The sequence below is a fragment of the Hippichthys cyanospilos genome, chromosome 1 (genome assembly GCF_059441005.1).
Source record: "Hippichthys cyanospilos isolate Australia breed blue-spotted pipefish chromosome 1, RoL_Hcya_1.0, whole genome shotgun sequence".
Taxonomy (NCBI): Eukaryota; Metazoa; Chordata; class Actinopteri; order Syngnathiformes; family Syngnathidae; genus Hippichthys; species Hippichthys cyanospilos.
In genome coordinates, this window is record NC_142369.1 from 3,897,501 (window position 1) to 3,916,659 (window position 19,159).

General features: G+C 39.8%; 1 protein-coding gene across 2 annotated transcripts in view; it reads right to left on the reverse strand.

Moving 5' to 3' along the window:
• efnb3b (ephrin-B3b) overlaps nt 1–15,402 on the reverse strand; it is an 88,276-nt gene extending 72,874 nt beyond the window's left edge. For both annotated transcript variants that reach the window (XM_088419938.1, XM_088419931.1), the window contains exons 1-2: nt 15,302–15,402; nt 14,217–15,104 (exon numbers count right to left, since the gene is read on the reverse strand). In XM_088419938.1, the coding sequence (XP_088276064.1) occupies nt 14,217–14,332 (116 nt within the window). In that variant the 5' untranslated portion in view covers nt 14,333–15,104; nt 15,302–15,402. The remainder of the gene's footprint in view (nt 1–14,216; nt 15,105–15,301) is intronic.
• Between the last annotated feature and the right edge of the window lie 3,757 nt (nt 15,403–19,159).

The window sequence follows — 19,159 nt, forward strand, 5'->3', positions numbered from 1 at the left end:
TGATGTCACGCCTGTGGGACCCAAGGCGTGCGCCACCCGTCACTCCAAAGAAGCGCAACGCCGTCTTTGAAAGCGCGCCATCACTCTTGACGTGTCTACCAATGACAAAAAGAAAATGGCAGACGTGCTACCGAGGAAGCTAACGAGCGCACTGGGAAAATGAAGCTTCATGAACACTAGAAACCGAAACTTTTTACTCGTGATTTGAGCCCTGCGATTTATAATCCAGTGAGTGTTTTGTTTTTTTTGCCACCAGGAGGCAGTCCTCTAGTAAAACAAATGTGCGTATCTGTCGATTTGTGACACTATGGAATTGAGCTGTATTCAAAAAGAGGAAACATTTGTGGCATGTAATTTGATATACTGTATGTATGTACCACCAGTGCGTACTTAGGCGCTACTTAGACATTTTAAATCGATTCTGAATCGTGGTAAATGAGAATTCCGATTCTTATGTGAATCGATTATTTTTGGCACACCCCTACTTGTACCGTAATTCCCCAAGAATGGGATGCACCTGTATATTGAATGCACCCTTATTTTTAGGGTCAAATTTTGGTATTTTCTGGGTTACCGTGGATAGGACGCACAAATATTTTGGGGACAATTGTAAATACTACAGCAAAACACAATATGTATCATTGTAAATTCTTCAAATTTCCCTGTGTTTATATCCATATATTATTACTTTGAATGTTAAGTCTGTTTCAGATTTCCCACATTGTGAGCAGTCAGTGAACGCCTCGTCAGTGTAACATTGTTTTTCCTTTTCCTCACGACGCAGAGCAAGTTCGTTTTGCGAAAATCGTGCATCATTCATGTTTAATAATACCGCAATTAATAAACGAATCAAATGGAATACCTTTGCGTCTTTTCCACCCGGACGGTGGTTCAGTCTGCTTGCTTCTTTTATTAAAAACAATGCTGTTAGCTGCAACGGGCACTGGCTGCTAACAGCCAATTGACGTCCACCCATCAGCTCGTCCCATGACGGTAATAATTGGAAATGCGATCGATATGAAAAGGCACATTTGCGCATCAAACTCGATGTATGTGACAACGATCAATTATCCTCAAAAAAAAAGATTATTTTTAAGTTACCATTTATAAGACGCACCAATACTTTAGTCCTTCAATTTTGGGGAGAAAAAAGTTTTATATTTGAAGAATCGCGGTAATTATATAGCTCTTTTTGTTTTTGTACGTCATTTTTTGATGCGGCGTTATTAAGACTCAGATTAGAACACTTATTATGTCCCAGGTCCGAAACGCACCACGCGCCATTGTTGGGACTGTTTCCCTCGAAAATCACACAAGCGCAAAAAAACACCCACAGAGGCTAAGCGCCGGTTTATTCAAGCCTACGGGTCTGGAATGCCGGCGGATTAGCGGCCGGGCCGCGGACAAAAATGGCGGCCGGGAAAGGGTTAACCCGGCAGTTCATAGCACGGGATGGATTATCCTGCGCCCCTTCTCCCATCACTCCATTGTGTGGAATTCCTTCCGTCTTTTTCTCCGAGTAAATTAATAAAATGAAGTGTGCGGATCCCTCTCAGCTTGCTTTCTCCTTTTATTCCCCACTTTGACGCTTTATCTGGATATTCCCGCCTTTTATTCGTCCCTGAGCTATATGCCCGCCTTACCCGGGCGGATGCCTGCCTGCCTGCATTGAAAGAAAGCGCCACGGACTTCGAAAAGGGGGGCGGCGGATGAGAGATGGACACAAGTGTACCCCCCCCCCCCTCCCATGGGCACATCTTTTACACTCTTTCAAAACCAAAGCCCATTCCCTGCATGCTTTGGTAGCTGGGACTCAAAGACGACATCATGACTTGAAATACAAGCCTTCTAATTAGATCAGGGGTGCGCAAACTGTGGCCCAGGGGCCATTGGAGGCCCACGGCATGTACGAAAAATGACATTTTCCACTGATAAATGTGTTTAATACTTTAAAGGACGTCTAGCAGAGGTGGTTAGCTTACGTTTTTTGCTGGTCCGACATTCGTCAGAGCCCCGCCCACTTTTCATCGTCGGTCTGTTGTTTTTTTCAAGCCATACGCAATTGTAATTGTCGGTAATTGTCAGTCCGTCAGTGTATTTTTGAACAACCTTTCCGCCTACACGAGGGTGACATTTAACACGTTTTTTTTCTGGTTAGTCATTCGTCAGGCGCTGGTCTACTTCTGTCTGAACTCATTCTATTTTTTTCTATTTTAGTACTTACACTTGAAGTTTACACCATGTTTATGGTTCTACAGTTACACTGCAATTGAAACACAAGACAGTAATATAAGTGTAACACGAAAACCAAGTCAGCTAAGGGGTTTAACCCCAGGCTATAATACATCATCATGTTTAATGCAGACAAAACTTATACATACACTTACATAAACGCATTAAATTAGATAGGCTGATACCTAAATCCCTAAATACCTAATGGCGATGCACATCAGTATTAAACTTAATGAAATAAAGGCAAAAACTTTTTGGAAAAAGAGTCACAACAAAATTTAGCTACATGTTTCTTAATTTTCCAATGAATTTGCTCTTAACTTGAAAAGAAAACTGTACTGTTTCACGGGGTGGTGAAGCATTCAGTTCAATTTTCTAGTACCTGCAGAAACTGCAGAAAAGATTTTACATACGCACATTGAAAACCACTGTTGTAAATTGGTCCATTATTGCTAACGAAACATCGCCGCTAGTTTCCTTAGCTCATCTATAGCGTTGTGCATTGTGTATTAGCATTAAGCTAAAATATTTCCGCAGGTTATGTGGTTTGATGACATACTTGGCATTCTCTTTACACTCCAAAACTCAAGTGGGAACGGCAACTAACAGCTTGAAGCTGCTGCTTGTGAAGCTAACAGCCACAATTTAGCGCAACTCAAAACAAAGACAGTTCCTATGTCTCAGTTCAGTAATTGTGGAAAAAAAATATGGTGTGTGTGTGTGTTGCACCATCTGTCTTAACAAGAAAATGGCCTCTCAATGGAAGCTTTGACGAAAAAAAAAAAAAAAGTTGTCATCAAACCTCAATGACAACTTTGAGCATGGATTCATTTATACAGTATGCGCCGTTTAATCCTTTGGTGTCTGAGGACCGGTCAAACTGGTCAGATTAAAGCAAATGAGATGCAAAAAAGAAGAGCTAAGAAAAGATAAGAAAACACCCAAAAACTAAACAGTCAACGTGCAAGGTGGGAAAACCGGTTGCAGGTTAAACACAACAAAGATGGCCAGATAAACTGCAAAGGATCTTTTGATAATGTTCCCATTTGGCAAAGGCGCATAACCGGCTTCACTGTTTACCGTGCTGTTCAAAAGTCAACCTTTCAATACGGCTAATATTGTGATTCACTGTTAATGAGAGCTTTTCTTCTCTTAATCTCCAAAGGTGGCATTTAAATATGATTGGATGCTTGTTCATTTGAAAAATAATTATCGTAATTCCCCAAATAGACATTTTTTTGGGGTAGTTACTGCATTATTTTCAATAAAAGAAGCGAGCAAACTGAACCAACGTCCGTGTCCAACCATGTTCACATGCAGGAATATTACTAAAACAGAGAGGATCGTGTAAAAGTTATGGTGTCTCCAGCTGATTCAATTAAGAGTGGCAATGTTAGAGCATACACACGCGATCACAAATTTGCTGGAACACGGATGTTGCGGGTATTTATTGTAAAATAAACTCAAGCTGCTTCATGAGGAATAAGAAAAACAACTGTTTGGAGAGCAAAGTTACATTGGTGATGCGTTCACTGACAGCTCATAATGAGGGAAATCTGGAATACAACAAGGAACAAATATATAACCTTAAATATAAATACACAAAATATGAATTTACAAAAGACGTGCGAGAGAAAAAGTCAACAAGAAAAAAGACGCTCGCAAGAAAAAGATGCAAGCAAAAGAAGAAGCAAACAAGATAATAGACAAATGCAAGAAAAAAAGAAGCAAGGAACAAGAAAAGGATTGCAACAGGAAAAAAGATGCAAAGAAGAAAAAGGAAGCACGTAAAAAAAGACGTTAAGATGGACACATAAGAAAAAAGGAGACACGCAAGAAAAATCAAGCAAACAAGAAAAAGACTATTAAAAAAATATGCAAACAAGAAAAAGGATAAATGCAAGAAAAAAGAAGCAAACAAAAAAAGGACACACACATTTGCTTCTATTTTCTTGTTTGGATTCTTTCTTATTGTTTGCTTCTTTTTTCTTGCATGCACCTTTTTTCTGGTTTGTCCTCTTCTTGCATGTGTCTTTTTTTCTAGCGTGCACCTTTTTTCTTGCGAGCGTCATTTTTCTTATTTGCGTCTTTTTTCGTCTGTGCACCTTTTTTCTTGCGAGCGTCATTTTTCTTATTTGCGTCTTTTTTTGTCCGTGCTTTTTTTCTAACATGTTTTTTTTCTAAATCGTGTGCTTCTCTCTTGTAAGGTATTTTTGTTTTGTTTTTTGTTTGTTTTCTTAGCTTTTTGTTTCTGTGATTTGCCCTTCAGGACCACCGTATCTTACAAGAAAAAAAAAAAAACAAAGTGCCGGGACACTGTGACTTGCCAAGAACAATTAACGAGGATAATGTTAGTGTAATTATTCTTTCTTTCTTTATGTAGTAAATTATCACTTTTGCAAAAAGAAGGGGCCAAATGGAGGTGGAATAAAGGGGTGAAAAGGCAACGTGGACAGAGGGGGGGGGGGGGGGGTATAGGGCCAGTCCACTGATGCCTAATCCCCTTACAGACAGCTTTGTTGAATGATTGACAGTCCAGCGCGCCACGTTAGAGCACAGGACATGGCGGGGTGGGGGGGGGGGGGGGGCATTACTAGAGGGATTAGCTCTCCTCTGGCTTTACAAGCCGCCCCCCCACACACATCACCTCATCACCGCTTGATAGGGTCAAGTGGCGCTGGCCGCTTTCTGTTGTTTTCACGCCCAAAAGTGCCTTTGTCTGCCTTGTTTTGCAAATAATGCCAGCAGTAATCACATGGGGGTGGGGGCGGGGGGGGGGGGGGGGGGCAGTGTACACACGCAGCCCACGCAGGCTCGTATACGAGCCCGCACACCCACGCCTGACAAGCACTCAAACTAGCGCTCGGAAAAGGATGTCCTCGCTTTATCGCGTAGGGCTCACAAAAAAAGAAAAAAGAAAAAAATGGTGTTTACAGTGGCCAGGTCACGCAAATAAACGGGAAAAAATTGACGTGAAAGAAGCAAACACTACAACGCTGCACACACGCACGATTCAGCCCCAAAGTAGGAGACCCCCATTAGCCCCGCCCACTTCGACCCTTTGGAAAAGCAGGCTTCTGGCATGGGCCGTGAGGGGGATGGGCTGTTTAAAAAAGAAAAATGGAAGACACCAAACGCACCGGACATGCAACAAAACTCACACTTACCCATACTGATACTGATTATTCAAGAGTCCAAAAACCGGTACTTGGAACCGATATTTCTTGTCAATAAAACAGAAAATATTGGCATAATAAATCCACAAATACAAACTTTAAACTTTTGTTAAATCTCATCTTTATATTTTCTTGTGTTCATATCCATAAATTATACATTTGTTGCGCATTTAAGGGTTTTAAGATTTCCCACATTGTGAGTGGTCAGTGAACGCCTCACCAGTGTAGCGAATGTACTCGAAGCGCTTGTTTTTCCTTTTCTTTGTGAAAAAGCTCGAGTTAATTTTTCTATAAATACCCGAAATTGCGCAGCATCCATTTTTACCCGGGGTGATGATGTGTGTACAATATACACCATACACCACAATTAATAAACAAGTCAAATGGAATACTTTTCAGTATACTGAATCAATAATTATCAAATCATTATAAAAATTCTGCAATGTTAATTCGAAGGGATAACTTGTTTTTATTAAAGAGATTGAAGTCAAAATATTTTTTTTTTAAAATATGATTGACAAAATAACATACTGATTATTTCATGATCAAAATAATCATCAATTTCAGCCTGGGAGTAACCAGAGGGTTACGACACCTCAGTGAGGGTTGGCCATGCTTTTATTTTAATTATATAAATTTGATGTTCATATAAATAACTGGCAGACGTCAAGGGGTCAAAGGGGTCAAGAAGTTGAGAAATACATCATGCATGCACCCCCCTCCAAAAATTTTTGCCCCTAGTGCCTCAGGAGTGGCCATGGCTCTCACCATCTTGCTTAAACGACTCGTAGTTATTAAGAGCTCCAAGAATACTTCATGCATGTAAAAATGGCTCCCAAAAAAAAAAAAAAAAAAAAGTAAATAGAATCATACATATCAAAATGTTGCCCTTTTTTGTACGAGGGGTGGCCATGGCTACCCTTAGCCACCATCTAGCTGCGCCCCTGGAAGCAGCCTTAAATAATAACGTTAAATCTAACGGTAACTAGAAAATACTAGTTTGTAGTATCAGAAGAAACGTGTGAACCTTGTTGCTCAAAGCGACCTATCAAAGGACATTCTTGTGAGGCCCACACAAGTTAAGGGGGGAAAAAAAATGGATGGTTTTACCCGCCATGTGATTCAGGTTCAAAAAAAGTTGTTGCTTTTCTCAGCACAGCCTCATATAAAAAGCTCCAAAATGTAATCTGGTATTTATGACACCGGTCCCATTCAGGTTATATTTAGTACAGGAAATGGAGCGTGAGTTTTCCGAGGTCGCGCTGCAACAACGGTGGGTTAACGCCAAAGCCAGATGGGCCGCGCTCTTTTAAGCGCTAATTACCAGCGTACCCGTGCGTTTGAGGAGCGCGTACAAAGCCTGCGCAGAGAAGGGCCGTGAGCTGAACTGCCTGCTGTGCGCGTTGCCGTGGCAACGTTTGTTCCTTCGTTGGCGCTGGCTATGCTACAACTAGCTAGCATAAAGTCGTACTTGATACTAAAAAAAGTGGTATAGAACAGCTCTAAGGAAAGTTCATGCTTTCTAATGCCGTAACAGGAACAGTACAGATTTCTTTTCAAATTAAGAGCAAGTTAAATGGAACATGAAAAAACTTAGAACTAAATGGTGTGTATAGATGGATGGATAGATAGATAGATAGATAGATAGATAGATAGATAGATAGATAGATAGATAGATAGATAGATAGATAGATAGATAGATAGATAGATAGATAGATAGATAGATAGATAGATAGATAATAGAATATACATTTAAAATGTATTTTTATTATTTAATAAAATATAATGTTCTTTTATTTAATAAAATTGTATTTTATTAACTAATAATTAACTAATAAAAATACCTGTTATCCTGTTAAATTTAAAAAAATAACATTTTATTTAATCAAAAAAAAGTATTAAAATGTCTAGTTTATTATTCAGGTACTCTCTCAATTTTTATGATTATTTTATTTTTTAAATTTAAAAACGTTTCTAAATAAATATGTATAAATTTTTAATTTAAAAATGTATTAACTTTTAAAGAAAAAAGTAGTAGTAAAAAATTGGATTTTATTAAATAAAATCAATGAAAATAAATTTAAAATGTACTTTTTATTTTTCAGGTATTCTCTATTTTTATGATTATTTTATTCTTTAAATTTAAAAACATTTCTAAATAAATATGTAAATTTTTTTAATTTAAAAATGTATTTACTTTTAAAGAATAAAGTAGTAGTAAAAAATTTGATTTTATTAAATAGAATCAATGAAAATACATTTAAAATGTACTTTTTATTTTTCAAGTACTATATATATATATATATATATATATATATATATATATATATATATATATATATATATATATATATACACATATATATATACACACACATATATATGCGCACACACCATGAAAGTCGGTGCAGATGTGACGTCATGCTGAAAAACGCTCGATAACAGAGCAGAAACATAAATGACGGGTGGCCATGGCAACGACTTGTCTCCTTATTACGAGTAGGAGACGCGCGTGTTGAAGCTTTTCGACTCTTCTTTGGCCCAACTTATTATAAGAAGCGCGGAGCTGCCAGTTCTCGGAGGAGTTCATGCCGAGCCGATCAAAGTGGCGGCCGGGCCCGGAAAGTTCCTTTAAAAGCTTACCGGATTTCACCCGCTCGGCCCTCCTGCGGTCGGACGTGGCGGGAGGTGTCAGCCGTGAGGAATGGGAGGTTTGGGCCGCTCGCATGTGGCCAGGAAGCGGCTCGCCGCGGCTCCGACCCAAAGGCAATCACTCACTCCGTCCGTCCGCTCCATCCCGAGCGAGCGGGAAGGACCCTGACCGCGCTTCCTCGCCGCTCTATCTTTTGCGCCCTCGCCCTCTTCTGCGCCTCAAATCTTACGCAACCATTTGGGGTTGTTGGGAAGGGCGCAATCTTTCAAAAAAATTGAAAAAGCGCCTTCTATCTGTTTATTGCTTTGCCTCCTAGTTTGCTTAGCCTATATACAAAACTACTGATTAGCATTGATTGCCATTCTTTATGATGGAATTCATATCAGAACAAAAAACAGTGGCGCAACACAGGTAGACAGACAATACAACACGCGCCAAAGGCATATGATTCGTTAACCTCGCCGAAAAATGAATTGTATTCAGTAAGAAAGAAATAATCAATTATCAGACGAATCAGTTTGATCACATCACTAATCGATTAAACATTTGAAGACCGAAAATTCGTCCGAAATTCAGCCTCTCAACCATGAATATTTTCAGATTTTTTTTACTCCACTATAAAAGTAGACTATTGTTGTGTTGAATCAAAATAAGATAATTAAAAACTTTGGACAGGCACGATCAATATTTTTACAAATTTTGTAATATGACAAAACTAATCATTAAAAAATTATTTTAGTTGTTTTTCTGCACAATCAGAGTGAGAAAAATATCCTCTTTTTTTATCATTAAATGTCCTGCTTTTTGCTTGTTTTTTTTTGGTGGGGGGGGGGGGGGGTAAAAATCCAAGTAAACAAATGGAAAATGCAGATTTATGTATACAGTATTAAAATAAATGTTATTTTGGAGCCCAAATTCAATCATACATTTTACACTTTTAAATGTAATTCTTAATAAAATATAATAAAAGTATTATAAAAATATAAAATACATATGATAATACAGTATTATAATAATATAAAGAAATATTTAATGCAAAAATATACAAAATAGAATATATAATACATATTATAAATATTTATTACGGTCATGTTAAATGTATACAGCGCATCATAAAATGCAAATGTGTTTTACATAAATTAGTCCAAAAGTTTAGAGTCACTTCCACTTGCTATCTTTCTTTGTGTTTTATACTGCCCCTGGTGGGCAAGAAAAGCACAGCAGAAGGAGCTGTTCAATGATTTGAATTGCAGCACAAAAAGTTCAATTCTTTACATTCTATTGGGTTATTTTATTGTAATATTATCATAGTCTTCCTTTGGGTGGTCAGGTCAAAATATTAGGAACATTTCTACATATGACATATTGTTAAGAACACCCCTAAAGAATCTCTTTAAACATATTTTTTAAGTTAGCTAATGACATGGTGCAGGTGCCTCCTTTCCACCTGTGTTGACAGATTATTTTTGCAACGTTTTGTGACGCTTTTTTTTCCCCACTCTAAAGATTTCCAACAAAATCTCCTCACTTTCATTTTGTTGTTTGTAGTGGAAACGCTTAGCCTAGTTAGCATGTGTTTTATCCGGTGCCAGTTTAGCAGGCGATTAATGAATTATTGAGGAAGTGGAAGCAGGAGGGAGGGGGATTAAACGTAGGGGGGATCCTTGTATTACAACTTGCGTGAGGAGACCCCCCCCCAATTAAAAAACAGTGCTCCAGCCCCCTAGCATCCACAGTGTTTAGCTAGCACCCTCCTTCCACTCTTGAGACCCTCAATATCAAGTCAGGGGGTGACAGCATCATGACATCATCTTAATCTATTTCTGCACATTCCTCCGATCGAGTCATATGATGACATCACTCCTTTTATGGTCGATGAAGGTGGCAAGCTCCGATTGCGAGAGATTTGGCCGCAAGGTCTTGAGGTTGACACCTGTATTTAGTTTTTAATTCAGTTTTGGTTGTAATGTTTAAAAATCTTACTGGGAAGTGCATTATGTAAATGAGGTCCCCACGATGATGAAAAAACCCCATTGTGTGTGCGTGTGTTCACTTGGTTTTTGGAACAATGCGGGGAACAAATCTGGGGTTTCGCTTTCTTTGTGGGGGCCTCTTGGACTTGTGGGGACGGTTTGAGTTCAGACATTTTTTTGAGTGTCGACTTCCTTTTAGAGTTTTGTCCCCATTATGACAATAACCACCCTGTATGTGTATGTGGGCAATTTTTAAAAGTCAAAAATTCAGAGATTTTAGAGCTAATGATCATTGGCTGAACTATAAAGCCAGTGAAGATGCTAGCAGCATTCGATAAATGAGTACTTTGCTTATGTGCGCGCGAGCTAGCAAGAAAACGAACAACAAGAAAATGATAGGAAAAAAAATCCTTTCATTTGTTTGAGGATTTTCTAAGAGAAAGTTTAGGATTTTAGGGCTAGGTAGCTATGCAAACAAAAAAAAAAAGACAATAAATTCTAAGAATATTGGTTATCGACAGCACTAGCCCTATTATTGGAGGGCAAAAAAATTTATTCTGTCTTTTCCACATTATAAGGCGCACCTGCTTATAAGGCGCAACTTCAATGAATGGCCTAATTAAAACTGTTTTCAAACATGAGACGCACCTCATTATAAGGCACACAGAATAGAAGCTACGGGTACAGTAGTAGCTGGGGTTGCGTCATGCATCCAACAAAATCTCAACAAAACGATCAGGTAAGTCCGTTTAATTATAATATAATTAAATATTAGAATTCATTAAATCAAATTGCAAGTTTTGTTGTTTTAAAAACAGTTTCCGCATATATTAAAAACGTATGCTTTCATTTGCAAAAACCGGCAGTGTTGTCTCCCTATAATTTGCTTCAAAATCGGAGCATATAAATAGCACATCAAAATATCTAACGGGGTGTTTTGAGTTTGGATTTAACTGTAAAAAAAATACATTTATATCTGAAATGCAGAGGTAAAAACGAAAGAATTTACATGGCGATTAAGTTATTTTATTTTTTCGTCCCCCAAAAATGAAAACACTCGGTTTTAGCGGCTGCAAAAGGTGCACTGGATAATAACGCGCACTGTCAGCTTTTGAGAAAATTGAAGGCTTTAAAAATACAGTATGTAAGGTACCATTTTTTTTCCCAGCACTATGTGAGCATGCAACGGAAAAGGCGGAAAGTGCATGCATGTGTGTAAAAAAGAAATAAAGTGAAGGACGGACTAAGCTGATTAAGTATGAATGCTAAGCTTTGTGAAGGCACACAATGGCGTACAACAGGCTTTGTACTTTGCATATATGAGCAGATGACTCAGAGTGTGGCGTCAAAGCACTACTCCCCCCTCCCTAACGTTAATTGCCAACCAGGACACCTTGCACCGCTAAAACTCCATTAGGAAACAATAGCACACACACCTGGAAAAGCCTGCTAGCAGTTAGCTTAGCCAGAAATGCAAAACTGCCCCCCCTCCCCTTTTCAAAACCCTGTGGGCTGAATCCACCCACTGCTGACAACAAAAACCCTCATTAGAGGCTTCACGCCTGACTCCACAGTGGGAAGGGGGGGCTCCCGCACACTGTTGCATCCCGCACGGAAAAAGGAAAAGCCAGACTGGCTGTAGCCTCCAGCGCACGAACGCACCCCCCACACACACACTCACACTCACATCGCACCCCCATAAAAAAAAAGGAAAAAAAAAACGGCGAGAGAGCGCCTGAGTGTCAATTTGAGATCCACCAAAAATGTGTTCATGCATTCGGATTTGCTCATTGCTCCCTAAGAAAACAAAAAACTGGACGTGCGCTCGCATCGCTGACAAATTCCCGCGTCCCGGTTCTTCACAAAGTTCCCCTCTAACAAGCTTCACTTTTTACAAGTTCAGCGCTGCCTAGACTTGAGTCAATAGCTGTTTTTTTTTTGTTTTTTTTAAGAATCGAAATAATAACAATACCATTTAGATCAAGTGTGTCAAACCTGCGGTTCGCGAGCCGCTTCTGGCCCGCAAACAATTTTAATCCGGCCCGCGAGAGGATTTTCTAAAGTATAAAAATGAGACGAAAAACTTGAAATGTTTCATAATAAATAGTGATGTTTTGTTTGTACTATTTAGGACAGTGGTAACAAAGTATAATACATCCAAAGTTGTTGTTTTAAAGTTATGTAAATAACCACCAAGATTTTATTGGTCCGGCCCACCTCGGAACAGATTTTCCTCTATATCAAATCTGACACCCCTGATTTAGATGGATGTGTATTGAGCTCCTCTCAAGTTATCAGTACAGCATTAACATTAATCATTCTTTACGGATGATAAAGAATATATGATTGTGAGTTTTTCTAAATTGTTGCTCAAGGGGCCCCAGAAAAATTGGATTCAAAAAAATGTGGATCAACTAAGAGAAGACTCAACATTAGGGTCAATTTGACCCAAAATACAGGTTAAAAAAAAAAAAAAAAAAAAAGTCATTTTGTGCAAGATAACCTAAAAAATGTGGTAGTTTTGCCGAAGTTTTGAGCCTTTGACAAATTGATGAAGATATCAAGTCTTTGTTGACCCATAATTGTGCAATTTCTAACCCAACTGTTTTTACATATATATAAAATGATATCAGATGATATTTTGTCAATATCCAAAATCCCTGTCGTTAGCTCCCGTAAACAGGCAGCCCATTCCAGATTCAGCTCCTGTTCCCGTTTATTTTATTGAAGTACATTATCATTCTTGAGGTCAAATTTATGTGAGTCAAATGTTTAGAATAAATTTGTTTATATATTCTGATCCCACCAGTTGATATTTTTCTTTGTTTGAATAGGAACCCTTGATCAAGACCTTTCTATTTTTCCCCTATGACTATTCATTTAAACTAAAATAAATAAATACATAGATACTGGAATCGTATCTGTCGTGAAAAAGTCAGGGCACCCTGAAAGGTTGCTATTTAGCTTTAGCATCATGCTAATGGACGGAAAGGCTAAGCTGTGTATAAAAGGTGTTAATATTTGTTTTGTTTTGCAGTAAACTTTAAAGTGTTGCTGACTGTTGGGTTTTGCTTGATAAAGTTTCTTTCAACATTTCATACTTTTAAAAGACAGTGTGTCTTTACTGCTGATACTGTATCATTTGATATCAGACAGTGCTCTAGCCTCTGATATTGGTATCGCAAGTGCAAAGAAGTTGTATCAGCATACCTCAATAGAAGGTATTTAGTAGCATCAAGCTAGCGTAATGAAAGGCTACGCTACGGGCGTTATTGAAATACACTATAAGTCAATTTTTGTTTTTTGTTTGCAAGTAATCCAACCATTGTGTTGTTTTTCAAACAAAAACAAACGCGTCATTCCTGCTGATAACTTGTTTTTCACTTTGAATACTACTCTAATCTACAATATCAGTATGGTACAGGAATTTAAAAAGTTGTCACTGGACTCCGTAATAGAAGCTACATAGTTATAGCATCAAGCTAGCCACTTCAAAGGCTTATTTTGTGGTTATTTTAAACACAAGACATGCGAATTTGTGTCGTTTGTTTGCCTGTAAACTAACTAACCGAGTAATGTTACTGGTTTACATAGTATTCCATGTTATCATTTGGTATCGGTATATAAACTGCAATATCGGTATCTTGTCGGAAATGAATAAGTTGTTTCAACGCAAACGGTCTGAACGGCTTTTTTTTCCTCTCTTTTTTGTTTGCGTGTAAACTCCAACCGGGTTGGGCTACCCAAAAATTAAATAAAGGACGGTTTAAGGCCCTCTGAAAAAATAAATAAATTAATAAATAGTATGCCAAATCGGTCAAATGACGACGGATGTGATGAGCACTTTCAAACGATTAGAAAGCCCTTTAACAAAAGCTTTTGTGGTGCCGCAGGTGTTGTGAGCAGCTGCTGTACTTTCACCGTCTCGAAATAATAAATAAATAGATAAATGGAGAGCAAAAGGTGCGTGTTAATTAACGTCCTATTTTTTATTTTTAACTGGCGCTTGACTTGTTGCATATAAGAGGGCTTTCGAGACTTTTTTTTTCTTTGAAACGCAGTTCTCGGAATCGCATTTCTGAGCATCAAATCATTGAAAGGATAACCATGATATAATTGCCATAACTGCACTGAAAACGCGCACTCAAGTTCTCCATATGGAAGCAAGATCTTCGTCCTTACCTCTCGTTGAGGGAATTCCAGTAGATGGGTTCCATGTTGCTGGCCGTGGTTCCCAATAAATCCAGTACAAACGCCAGCAGGACCCACAATCCATTCACACTCCATAGACGCGCCATCTCCAAATTCGGAACCGCAAGTGGTGCTGCCAAACAGAAAAAAAAGAAGCCTTCCCAAACTGGAGGTGACTCACAACCTCATGGATGCACTGAGATCGACGAAAAAAATAAAATAATAATAATAAAAAAACTTTCTGAGCTATTTCGGCGGCATTCCCATGACTTCCACGTTAATGTGCCATTAGTGCTCCTTTCTGCACCCTGGGAAATAAAATGGCGTTGTTCCAGGACGCAAATAGAACTCCAGCGAATCCAATGTTGTCAAATGAATCAGAAAGCAGAAGCGATTGTCTTCTCGTGCCTCAATTGTGTCAGTTTGGAAGAAGGCTCCCTTGTTGCGTGTGCACCCTCTTCCTTGCATTACCTTGCGCAGCACACATCAAAAAACGCATTTCGGTCCGAAAACAAACAACAACAACAACAAAAAACGCTTTAAACGCGAAATTGTGCCAGCAGGTTCCGCATCTTCATCAAGCTTTGTGAAAAAGTCCAATCGGTGCACATCACAATCCGTCCGCGCAGCTTGTACATCCAACCGAGCTTTAAAAAAAAATCCAAAACGTGGAAAGATGAAAGCGTCTTTTTCAAGAGTTACAAGATAAAAAGCATCCGAACTTGCTTGATTGCTTTAATTAGAAAAAAATGTAAAAAAAATAAAGAAGCGAGCCTGGGTCCGATAAATGATGAGATCCGGTTCGACTGGGTTGGCACTGCAACACGACCACGTCGCAAACCCGACGCCGGTCCGAACCGCACGGAGGCTCGCAGCGTACTGGCAGAACCGCCGGGACCAGAGCCGGAACACCAGAACCGAGCGGGGAGGGGAGGGGAGGGGAAGGTAAGGGGAGGGGGGTGGAGACGACGCACGAGAGAGTAAAAACCCAGTTCGAGGGCTGCAAGGCGGGACGAACCCACACGGCACAATACAGCCAGGAAAAAAAAAAAAACTATTAGGGCGTCGTAAAGTACCTTGATGGCTTGCTCACACACCTTCCGGTTCGGACCTCTGGACTCGGGTGCGCTTTATTTCGCTTTAAAATACACACAGCAGAGAAGCAGTAATCCTCGACGGAAGCGCAAGAGCGCCCCTCCGCCACAAAACCTAAAAAGACACTCCGACGCTTTTAGCTCTCTAGAAAAAAAAAACCGAATGCATTTGGAGGAAGACGTAAACTATGCAAATGGGCTAAAGGCAAAAAGAGGAAAGTGATGCGCACGCTTGATAAACAGACAGAAGACAAAACAGGGCTTGTTTATTTTGGGGGCCTGCAAGGTCGCCAATTCGCCAGAATGAACCCGCTCGGGGGTTAAAATTGCAAGGGCTTTCAAATTCATGACTCTACTACCACCATGCGGAGACGCAGGGTATTGCGGCACTTTCAGGCCCACCAAAACCGTTTGACCGCAATGATTCACGGCCTTTTTAATGCCTTTATAATTATTTATAATTATTCCCTTGCCGTTTAGAATGAAGTACCTTCTTGGAACATCAAGCGTATTATTATTTAACACTTAATTTAACATTAAAAAAAACTATCGACTAATCTCAACCTTCCCCTGACTTGAACCACGGGGATTTATCGACCGTTTAACACCTAAATGAAAAAAAATCTTTCCTTGGTGTACTTTTTCAAACGAGGCATCGTCTTGCAGCGACAATTTTTTTTTTTAATTTTTAACTTCAACATCAAAACACTTAAAAACGATCGCCTTACCGCAATCATTTATTGCGTGCCCTCTGGTGGGGACATGTAGTATTGCAGACAGTCATTTCAACGTGGAGGGCGTCATTTGAACCCAGTCGCCGATACAGTCAGAACCAACGTGAATTGTTACATTTTCAGGGCCCCTGAACACCCTGGATGTGTTTCCGTGGCTCTGCGGTCCCTCGTTCATCCAGAAAGGATGCCAAAATCGCCATTACGTCCACTTCCGTCAAACAGTAGTTTACTTTGCCCATGATTAATTGAGGATTTCGATGCTCAATTGTTTTTCTTTTTCTAACAACTTACAACTGTAAAAAATATATAATCATACAAAAATATGCTGCGTAAAGTGTTTTCTTTGTTAAATAAACTTGACGTTGTGAGCGGTGGACCGTCAAAAAAAGACAATCAAGCGGAGCAGACGGAGGGGTCTGCGCATGCGCATAAGTCGCGGACGGATCTGCGCACGCTCAAGATAAACTCGCGCAGGATAGGTCAGCACGCGAAAGGCTAATTAGGCTTTTTTTGAAGACTAAGCTTTTTATTTTTCCAATATTTGACAGCTATATAACATAGTTATAAAATTGACTTCATCGGTTTAGTTTGTCAAACAAAACAAGGACATTTGACAAAAAAAGAAAACGAGTCCATGTGGGCGGAGTCAAACTTTAGCCCCACCTCATTTTGAGACACGCCTCCATCAATCAGGGCTGTTGTACAAAAAGGACAGAAAATTCTTCATGAATGGATTCATAGACATGTTTTACATTTTAATACATTTTCATCGAATCATTAACTCGTTCACTGCCATTGACGGCTATAGTCATGAATATAGTAGAAATTATTCCATCTTTTTTGTTTTTAATCCCCCCACCTTTTGTTCTGTGTTTTTGTGTTGGCCTCCTTAAGCGAGGTGACCTTCAACTCTCCTGCAGGGCCTTGTACTTTGTACACAAAGACACACACACACTCTCACAAAAATCTGAAATGTCTCCTGCTGACTAGCATCCACGGCAAGATGAGTGCAGCAACACAAAGAGCTCAAACGAGAAAACGTACCATGATGGGAATGAAACTCACACTGAGATTGCTCCACGAATGTGTGTGTGTGTGCGTGCGTGTGTGTGTGAGTCAGCGTCAGCGCACAGAACTCTCGCCCGCCTCGTACTTGATAGATCTCAGCTGCATGTCTTTATCCTTCAGCATCAGTCTGTTCCTGTGTTTGTGAGCTTCACGCACACACACACACGCACACCTGCAACAACAGTACCACAGAATCAGCATAAAAGCAGTCTACAAAAAAAAAAAGTTTGCATTTTAGCTTTCCAGAAGGCAGATACAGGAGAATAGTTTTGAAAATATGGGACGGGTGGCATGGTGTACCTAATCTTGTGGCCGGCGAGTGACGGTTGACCTCGCCGGCTCATCCTTGATTACGCCTCACTTCATTTTTCTTGTCCTCCCTTGTTGTCTTTGTAGCGACTATCCTCCCCTGAGGCGGCGACGGTTGCTAAGCAACAGCCGCACAGTGCGGCACAGTTTGCCCCCACCAAATACCTCACTCCCCCATCCCCGCCCGTGGCTGCGGAGGACCCCGGCTATCACGTGTCGAGCGAAAGGTGAGAGCGTCGTATATATATATATATATATATATATATATATATATATATATATACAATATTTAAAAATAAAAAATAATTAAAAAAATGCACAAAAATCGAAAAAAATTGAAAAAAAGCAAAAAAGTACTGTATTCATCAAACAACTAAATAATATTAGTTAATAACTATGTTAAGAATTCTTCAAGCGTTAGAGTTTGTGACGTTGTTTTTATGTTATTTTGAAATGCATGCTTTTAATTTGCCGGGTCGCATCGCATTTCCGTTTCCTGTTTTACGTTCTCTGTGCATAGATAGATAGATAGATAGATAGATAGATAGATAGATAGATTTATCGTTCCACCATTTTGAAACGAGTGAGGCCGACCAATAACAGACCAGCATCTCCGTAAGGAGACGCAGACCAATAGCAGACCGGAATTGTAGTGACGCGTTGCAGATAGGCAAGTGTGACGGCAACTGAAAATAAGTGCAATTACCTAAAAATCCCTGCAGATGGAGACGAAACAACACAAATACAGCCAAGACCCTAGGGTCATGACAGTTGTTTTTAATCGCAAAACTGGAAAAATGCTATAAAGAGAGGATGAAAAAACTCAGTATTCCACGTCGTAACATGAAAATAACGTAAGCCAGGGACGCTGTAATACGGGGGTCCACTGTATATAGACTTTTTCTGTATCCCCCAAAATGAAAACTCGTTCTATAAGGCCCTACTCACACAATTTCTTTCCCATACAGATTTCCTGACTAACTCATGCTCTCACACATATTCTCACATAGACTTTCACTATTGCAAACACACTTCACATTTTCTCAGTTTTCCCTCACAGCCTCACACATTTTGTCCGTTCTTTATCCGTCTCACACATACCTGCCATTTTATATCCTCTCAGAGTTTTACCCACATTCTCTGTCTCGCTCTCACACACACGCATTTACTTTGTGTAGCATATGCACACGCATAGCCTTTCTCTCACAATGCACTTTATGGGAACCATCATTTCAGAGTTTTGTTTTGTTGTTTTGGACAAAACGTGCAGTCATCAGTCAAGAAGAGTGCCGCCAATTGCCGTCATTATCAAAAACAAACAGGCTGTAAACAAAGAGATGTGCATCATTAGAGCTTGGAGTAACTCAAAGTTGTTTGAAGTGCAAGGGAGACAATTTGAACGTTTTGTTGCGCTGCGTTTGTTGCGGGCCCGCTCAAGGAGACGAGATGTGACGAGCGGCGCCCTAAACCATCCTTGGCGGGGCCGTCTGTTCAAACGCTTGTTTTTCTTCAAAGCGGAGTCAGGGAACTTATGTTGTTTGACTCAAGCCAATTTGCTTCTAGGATATTTTTACTGAGGGGGGGGTGCTGCGAAATGGACTTTGCGAGCCGTCGGGGGTGAAGCGGAGACGACGTCAGTGGTCTCTCCTGCGAAGTGATGAAAACACTTTTGAGACAAAGCCATTAACTGCTATCTACCGCCACCTACTGTCTTGAGGCGAAACGCAAG